This window comes from Sinocyclocheilus anshuiensis, unplaced genomic scaffold (genome assembly GCF_001515605.1).
Source record: "Sinocyclocheilus anshuiensis isolate Anshui unplaced genomic scaffold, SAMN03320099.WGS_v1.1 scaffold2737, whole genome shotgun sequence".
Classification (NCBI taxonomy): Eukaryota; Metazoa; Chordata; class Actinopteri; order Cypriniformes; family Cyprinidae; genus Sinocyclocheilus; species Sinocyclocheilus anshuiensis.
The window spans coordinates 33,662-42,437 of NW_015551029.1; the positions used below are offsets into that span (position 1 = coordinate 33,662).

General features: G+C 41.6%; 1 protein-coding gene across 1 annotated transcript in view; it reads right to left on the reverse strand.

The window, feature by feature from the left end:
- The window catches only part of shroom2b (shroom family member 2b), a 36,414-nt gene that overhangs the window by 791 nt on the left and 26,847 nt on the right, over positions 1-8,776 (reverse strand). The window contains exons 3-10 of the mRNA XM_016450618.1: positions 7,490-7,621; positions 5,105-7,409; positions 4,748-4,827; positions 4,085-4,639; positions 2,817-3,326; positions 2,104-2,269; positions 943-1,215; positions 1-122 (exon numbers count right to left, since the gene is read on the reverse strand). Of these exons, the coding sequence (XP_016306104.1) occupies positions 1-122; positions 943-1,215; positions 2,104-2,269; positions 2,817-3,326; positions 4,085-4,639; positions 4,748-4,827; positions 5,105-7,409; positions 7,490-7,621 (4,143 nt within the window). The remainder of the gene's footprint in view (positions 123-942; positions 1,216-2,103; positions 2,270-2,816; positions 3,327-4,084; positions 4,640-4,747; positions 4,828-5,104; positions 7,410-7,489; positions 7,622-8,776) is intronic.

Below are 8,776 nucleotides of genomic sequence, written 5' to 3' on the forward strand. Positions count from 1 at the left end.
TCGCTGAGGTGACTGGCCAGAATCTCATAAACCAGACGTTCCCTTCGGTCCAAGTTCTCCTTCAGCTCTTTGGCGTCTTCGTGTTGGCGAATCAGCAGTTTGCGTTTTTCAGTCAAAGTGTGCTGAAAGTACGACACACAAGTGTTTATTGTACAAACCATTCATAAATTGTGTTTTTTTCTGTCTGTTAGAACTAATTATAATTTACTTAAATGATGGAATGAATTAGTACAATGTGGACACGATTTACTACAACGAGGGAACAAATTAATACAGCGTGGACACGACTTACTACAACGAGGGAACGAATTAGTACTATGTTGCTACGATGTACTAAGAAGAGGGAACGAATTAATACAATGTGGCTACGATTTACTAAAACGAGGGAACAAATTAATACAGCGTAGACACGATTTAATAAAACTAGGGAACGAATTAGTACTATGTTGCTACGATGTACTAAAAGGAGGGAACTAATTAATACAATGTGGACACGATTTACTGAAATGAGGGAACAAATTAGTACTATGTGGTCATGATTTACTAAAACGAGGGAACTAGATAGTACAACGTGGCTAAGACTTACTAAAACAAGGCAACTAATTAGTACAACGTGGCTACGATTTACTAAAATGAGGGAACTTATTAATACAGCGTGGACACAATTTACTAAAACAAGGGAACTAATTAGTACAACGTCGACACAGTTTAACTAAAACAAGGTAACAAAATAGTACTAGGTTGCTACGATTTACTTAAATGAGGGAACAAATTAGTGCAACGTTGACATGAAATACTAAAACGAGTGAACTAATTAATAAGTAGTGGGAACGGATTCTTAATTTGTGGCCACGCTAAATATATTTTTGTGTGTACGTCATTTGAGAGGCTCAGTATGAAACAAAAGATTAAAAAAATATTTCACATGCATCTCATTTATACCTTCTCGTCCACTGATATTCCCTCCTCCAGGTTGTTCAGGGCATTTTCCACGCGGGCCAGTCGACCGGACAGCGACAGCAGCAGACTGACCACTTTGTCCAGGTCGCCGACGAACATGCGAAACTTCTCCAGCTCGTTGGGTTTGCAGACAGTCTGTACAGTGGCCTCCACTTCCTCTCCCAGAACGTTATTGTCCTGCACGTCTTCCTGCAGGCTTTCACGCGCCTCTCGCAGCACCTGCAGCTTCTTACTTAGGCTGTCAATCAACTCTTGCTGCAGACAGACAGAAATTACAAAAACACTTTAAGAATCAAAAACATCTATAACGTCTATACAATCATCAAACATAAATACAATCCTGACAGAATAAGTTATTAATGCAGAGATGCTTAACTGAATAAATGTAATTGTTTTCACAATTAACAAATTTATGCAGATTTTAAGCAATAAGAATAAATGCATTTTGAAAACGTTTATTTAAATAAAAAATAATAATAAATTATATACTATGCCATGAGTTCACATTTTTTAAAGATACTTTTCAATATTTTTATTTGTCATATACAGTTGTATACAGAAAACAAACTGCACTGAAATGTAAATAGTCTAAAATGTTTGCAAAATGTTGTAAACAGTGTGAAATGTTGTACATAGTGTAAACAATCAAGGTGATTGAGTGCAGAAATCTGACCTTTATGTATGATGATCAACTAATCATCAACTATTTTTTCTGTTCTCACTGAAAGCAAAAATGTTGAACTTGCAACCAATCAGAACATATGTCATATGTAGAGCAACCAATGAGAACATTTGTGGGCGGGGCTACCAGTACAACACAATTAAAAGTGCACTACGCAATTTTTGAAAAACACTTTTGATGCTTTTGATGATTCACTCCCGATGATTCACTCCCCCCACCCACAATCCCTGCCGGTACGAGACTCGAACCCGCAATCTTTGAGTTATGAGTCTAACTCTCTAACCATTAGGCCACAACTTCCCCTTGTCATGGGGGCGGAGATATCAAAATAGGGGCGAATTCCTGTTGGGGTATGGGCGTGTTTGTTTTGGTGCTTTCAAATATCAACATTGTTTGGCAAAAATCGCTTAGTGCCCCTTTAAAGTAAAAACTAAGCAACAAAACGGACATAAAACTTGTACCTTCTTGTTGGAGAGGTCATAATAGAGTTCATCCTCTGAATCCTGTTCCTCCATGTGTTCCTGCATGTCCTTCATCTTTATGAGCAGCTCTGCTTTAGGTGCAGATGTGCTATAATACGACGAACTGCTCACTAATGACACTGATGACGCCAAATTGTCCTCCACCCTGCAGAAATCAAAGAATAATCCCTATATAAATACAGTTTAATGATTCTCAGACATGAAACAGAGTCACAGATTTAAAGCCAAATACATTATACTTGCTATATATGTGTATCAGTAGAGGGCAGTAGTGTACAGGTTTTCACTCTAAAGCTGTAACTGGTGTCATGAATAAGACAGATGATCTACTAAAAGAACAAACAATGTAACTCCGGTAGAACGGGTTATAGCCTTCAAATAATTTACGTAACGCTGATGATGAAAAATAAATGAGACATGACAAAACAGAAAATGTCACATTTTCCTCTGGGTGAATCACAAACGAATGTTAAATCATAACCTGGCTCATATTTTACCCAAAATAAGAAAGAAATAAGAAATTACATTTTGATGAACCATATTTTAAATGCACCATGTTTTAGGACCAATCTTAGCTTTTTCTGCATTAAGTACATTTATTACCATAATGCTCATTACCAAAAATGCTAAATAATGTCATTTACATAATGTGAAGACTGGAAATGTTTTTGTGAGATTCTCAGGCAGTGTACCTCTGCTGTGTATTTTTTGGAGACGTCTGTTTGGAGGCTGCTTTCCTCCTCTGCTGTGCTCCCTCCAAGAGCTGCTCCCCCTGTGGAAATATTCCCTCCATCAGATCCATGGTTGTCTTCATTTTACTCTGATCCAAGATGTCCACCAGACTCCTGTCCTTCCCCATGATATCTCTGGCCAGCTCTTCTCGTTTCAGGTCCTCCTCTGAGTGTTCGCCCACACCATTGCTCCTCACCCGCACTTTATTGTCTAGTACCATCTTGTCAGTCTGATGTTCTGCATTTCTGCTTGGATCCGGGCGGCTGTAGGCAATAAACGGCGACTTCGATTGCTCTGGAGAATCTAGTTTTCTTAGTTGGCCAGTTTTAGGCACCTCAGAACCTCCAGAGGATTCACCATGTGGCGGATAGTTTTGGTTTTCTCTCTCTGAACTGTTTTCTGTACAGACGATCTGTATGGGGAACTTCCACCCAGCAGTGTTTGGCTCTGATGTTTCCTCCATCTTATTACTGCAATAGGGAACAAAAATTGGCAACAATTATCATCTTAAAATGGCTAAATATATGCCTATTAATCGTCCACAGCTTATTAGGGGCTTTCGCACTGCGTAGTTCTAGGAACTAGCCAGCAGGGTGGTTCCTAGAGAACCAATTTCTCCCTCGGGCCGTTTTCCTGGTTGCATTCACACGGTAGCAGGAACTCTGAAGTGGCCGACAGCGACGTCTTTATGCACGGCATTTACAAACGTCAACAACCGATGAATGTAGCACACCGTGATCGGAGCTGTTTTTGTTGTGTGTCGTGGGTTTCATGATAATGGATATGGAAGGTAAATGCACAATTTATGCGATTAAAAGAGCAAAAAATTGGGCTAAGAGATGAAATCTCCTATGACAACTTGCAGTGTTACACATCATTGAGGCTAATATGCTGCAGACAACAGGTAAATGCCGTTATAGCTGTTTTCCATGTTCGTGGAGTAAATATTTAAAAAAATGCCAGGTAGCCGGTGTTTCGTATGCATTTAGTCAATCAGCGTACACTTACATAACTGATAGTTCCTATAGAACTGTTTTAGACACTACTCTGAATTAGGAGCTAATTTAGTTCCCCCAAACAGAGTTCCTAGAACTAAAACCATTCCTAGTTCCTGCGGTGCGAATACGCCAAAAAGTGGGAACTTCCGAAATAGTTCTAGGAACTACAAAAAAGGTTCCTCTGGTGCGAAAGCCCCTATTGTCTTATAAGTATCTAAAACTCTACTTACCTGCATGGATCCTTTTTCTGCACAGCTGCAGGTGGTTCATCTGTGAGCCTCTGTGGAGAGAACTGAGGAGAAGGAGAACGTGTTCTGCTGGCTGAGGTTACCGTCGGGTCAACGTTCTGCTTGGGAGAAATGGAGGAATGACCTAAAAGATGTAGAGAGTGTGATAACATCCCCTCAGTGTCTGATCTCTGGTTGTCCTCTGGTGCAGCGGTTGGGCTTTTGTCTCTCTCCAGATGTTCTGAAGGACATGGTCCTTGAGTTGGCTCAGGGGAATTGGTCTGAACCCTAACTTCCTGGGAGGCTCTGAAAGGGCATGTAGTTTCCAGCTGTTTGGGTTGGGCAGACCTCTGCTGTTCAGGACTTTTGTTTTTAGGAAACAGCTGCTCTGACATTGGAACCTGGAGATGATGTGAGAAGAATGGTGGAGAATGCCTGGCATCAAGTCTGGGTTTCTGGTTGGAGGAAAGAGGCGCCACATCACTTTCCAGAATGTTCAGTGTGATGGACTTTAGAGGCTCGGAGATGTTGAGTGGACCATGCTCTCTTTCGGATACACTGTGATGTTGAAATTACAATAAAACACACTAATTATCAGTCTGTACATTAGCAAATCACTGAAAATATAATAATTTCAGATTGCTCACAAAGACAAGAAATCCTAACCTAGAGATGGGGGTCTCCTGTTGGTCCTTGGGTTCAGGCGGAGATTCAACAGGAGACTTTCTGGGTGGCAGAGGGATTTTCTGAAAGAAATGTGGATCCATTTACACTGATGCCAAAGATTCTTCTACCTGAAGGACAGACTAGCCCTTCTTAAAGATTATATCACCCATCTTGATCCACTGTGCCAGCAGCAAACTCTTTATGACTATTACCAAACAATACAACCTCTCAATTATCTGCTTCTGCAGAGAAACCATGGTGCATCTAATGAAATGTAGACCATGTTCAATTACCAACTTTATGAAAAGACCACCAAAGACATTTTCAGTATCACGACAAAACAAAGAATATTCTTACCTGTCTGTAGAAGTCAGCAGAAGGGGAGGAACAGGATCTTTCATGAACACACACTGTGCTGTTGGATTCCTCCAAGCCTGAGTCCAGGATGTTTTCAGCTGAATGATATCTGCCTGTTGTTCTTCTTTCCACTGGCTTCTTCTGCATGTTCCATGTAGCTTCATATTCCGCAAATGTACCAAGCCGTTGCTGCTCTTCTGTATTAAGGTCAGCATGACTTGATTTACTCTGTTTTAAGGGAGACTGACTGATGCTTTCACTGTCTCCAGTTAATCTAGTCTTTCTCTCACTGTGGTCTTCAGTGGGGCTTAGCAGGGTTTGCTTTGGAATGGGTTTTTGGAGAACTGGTTTGCAGGAACCTTCGAAGAACTTATGTCGGTCCACAAAGGACCCAGCTGCCTTATCCTCAACTCCTACTTCATTGATCTTGTCCGGTTCAGAGAAGGAATGTATCTTTTTATCCATTGGAAACCTTTTACGCCCCCCAATGCGAGCGACTTGCCCTTGAACAGGCCCAGGTTTTTTGGGAAGTTGACCCGGCGCAACTTCATTCCCAGGAAGCTCTAGGTCCCTCCTCATAAACGATGTGGCCTTCAGAACTTTGGCTTGGGCTTCCTTCAGATGATCCTTGTACGTGTTGGTGAAGGAACCATCAGAAGATGATGTGGAGGTCTCATTGGACTTCCAGATGTCAGAGTCCTCTTCAACTTCACTTGAGCAGGTCAAGGTAGCGGCACTTCTGCTTTTCTGAAGCTGGGCCCTCTTCTGTTGGATCTCGTTGCGTAGAGTTGTGGCATAGCGGTCACTCCGTCTTCCCTGTTTGCCACCGATGGCATCAGTTGATTCTTGACCTCCTCCTTTGGCTGCTACCGATTTTTCTGCCATCTTCTTGCTCTCCTGGGCCAAAGAGTGCAACATGGGTGTCTTGTGTGGACAGATCTTGTGATCCTGCTTGCTGATCCATGGATTGTCCTGGTGGTAAGTGGACACAGAGTTCTTCTGCTCCATCTGGTGATTTGGTACATGCCTGGAAGGTTGCAACTTAACTCCATCTTTCTTCTTTGGAGTCTCTCTTTCCCCGGAGCTGGATTTTGAAATCAGATGATTTGGTACAGGGGATGTGGCTTGAGATAAAGGAGGACTGATGGCCTGTTTGCTGTAACCGTTGGAGTTCTTGTTCTCACGTACACTGAGGTACGGCTGGGTATACTTTGTCTTCACAACCTTTTGAGAACCAACAAAGGTTCTGTTTGTGGCACCTTGGGTGGTTCCCATTTCAGACCTCCGTTCATCTCCCAACCAACCCTGCGTAGGTGATTCCAAGGATGGCTGCTGGGCAGTGATGCAGTAGTAACGGAAATTAGCCTGGCCCTCATGGTTAGGGTCAAAGGCCATGGAGATTCTGGTTTGGTTTCGACTGCCGGTGTTGGTGGGCAAATCTTGAAGACTTCGGTAGTAGCTCCCAACACTTTGGGTCTTTGGTGAACATGCAGAGTTGGGGTATGCAGAAAAGGTACTATCATCACTGTGCTGTCTCTGATGCTGAATTTCATATGTAAACGGGTTCTGGCCTTGTCTAACATCAGTGCTTGACTTGGAAAAGAGTTTGGTAGGGATTAACTGATTAGGGTAGTCCTTAACCAAAAGATACGGCTGAAGAAAGTCCTTTTTTGGAGGTGGATTGTAGCCATGTCTCGCTTCATGCCCGTCCAAATGTCGGTCCACAGCTCTGCAGTGAGGTTTCTGTGACGGATAAACAGAAAGTCCTTCAGGGAACGATCCCACCAAGCTCTTCTCATGAACTCTGGTGGCAGTGAAACTATCACTACGCAAGGGTGGAGAAGGAGCTTGAGTAGTGGACATCTTGTTCTCAGGAATATGCCACACAGGTCTATGGTTGGATCTCCCATTGGAGGAGAATTTGGAGCTAGCTTGCTCCTCCACGCTGGGACTCACTCGTCCACCATTGCCAATTGGGATCTGTAGGTATCTATGGAAGTCATTGGGAACTCCTAGATCACTGGGAATGCCTCTATAAAACATCCCTTCTGTGCTAGCCCGAGGTGCACTATGGCCAGCTTTGCCTGATAAAAACGGGTTACATGCAGAAGTAGGTTTGCTGAGGGCACTCTCAAGCACTGGGTGATCTGCTCCACCACTGGATTTGCTCAATAAAGGCTGCTCTTTTGAGAAAGCGTGAGATGAGGGCTCTACACTTTCAATATTTCCCACAGAGCTTAACTGGCAGGATACTTGTCGCAGATTGGTCTGTCCCCAACAGCTGGTGAAGTCTTTTGAGGGTGACCTGGTACAAAACAAAGCAAATTAATGATGTTGACTGGAGTTCAATTTATATCAATTACATATAAACCCTCAGAATCTCACCCTGCATCATATTTTGTCTGCCAAGTGGGGTCAGGTACAGGGTTAGGTTCAGATTTGGGGGTGTCGATGGTGGGGTTATCTGTGGATTTAGAGGAGTGCCACGAATGGGGTCTACATGACGATTCATTCCTCCTGAAATAAAAATAGAAAACTTTACTACTTAAAATCAATTTTAGCTTTAAATTACAGCATTGTGAAACTTCCAGACTACTCTTCCAGTTTGGTCTTATTCTATTGGTCTTAACTCCTATGTATGTCTGCACTATCATGTATGTTTGCACTATGTATGTACTTTCTTCTGCACTGGAAGCTCCTGTCGCCAAGTCAAATTCCTTGTGTGTGTGTAAACATACTTGGTAATAAAGCTCTTTCTGACTTTTTTTTAATTGCAACAATACTTTGCGTATCAATTATACAAGTGGTTAAAAATAAGGACAGATAAACATTTGAAACAGACAAATAGAAATAAATAATATTACCAATTACTAGATAAATACATTTAAATCTACATATGATAAATAAACATGATGAATACAGAATTTTACCATATTAAATACCAGCTCGATGTCTAAAAGGCCTGTTGGATTATATGTGTATGAATTATTAAAGAATAAAATGCAAAAACTTTATTTCAAATAAAAGTTAGTTAGGCTAAGTAAAGAGGTTAAGCATCAGATTATATTCAGAAGAAGAGATCTGTTTTAATTTTAAATAGGCTATCATGAATTGTGAACAATATAATGCAGTCCTTTAGTAGAATAAACATATTCATAATAATCACTCATTTAGCAGCAAGTGACATACCCTTTGTTTTTCCTGAAATGCATGTGAGGTGGGAAAGGAGGGGGAAAATCAGATCAACACAATAAACACAAGCAAAATATTTGTTTATTTTTGACATATGATCAACATTCATCAACAAGCAGGAAACACTGAAGATGCTGCACTGACGCTCACAGGTTCTACAGAAGCCAGTGAAAATGACACAAGATAATCATTTTAAGCATATAATCCCCATCTTGCACGTGAACAGCACAGCTACAGCTAAGACGGCACATGGCAAAGGATGTGATACTCGGGTCTCGGGTCTACAGGGTCATGCAGGGCTGGGGTCACGAGACAGAGGCCAACAGCTGCACGATACCTCATTGAACTTCTTAAAATCTTAGTGAGAACATTTCTGGCCACATGTACTTCACTTTCTGCAGGCATTGTTTGCATTACAATATCCACCATTTTAACTTTCCTGAGCAACAAGGAGAAAACATATATATATATATATATATA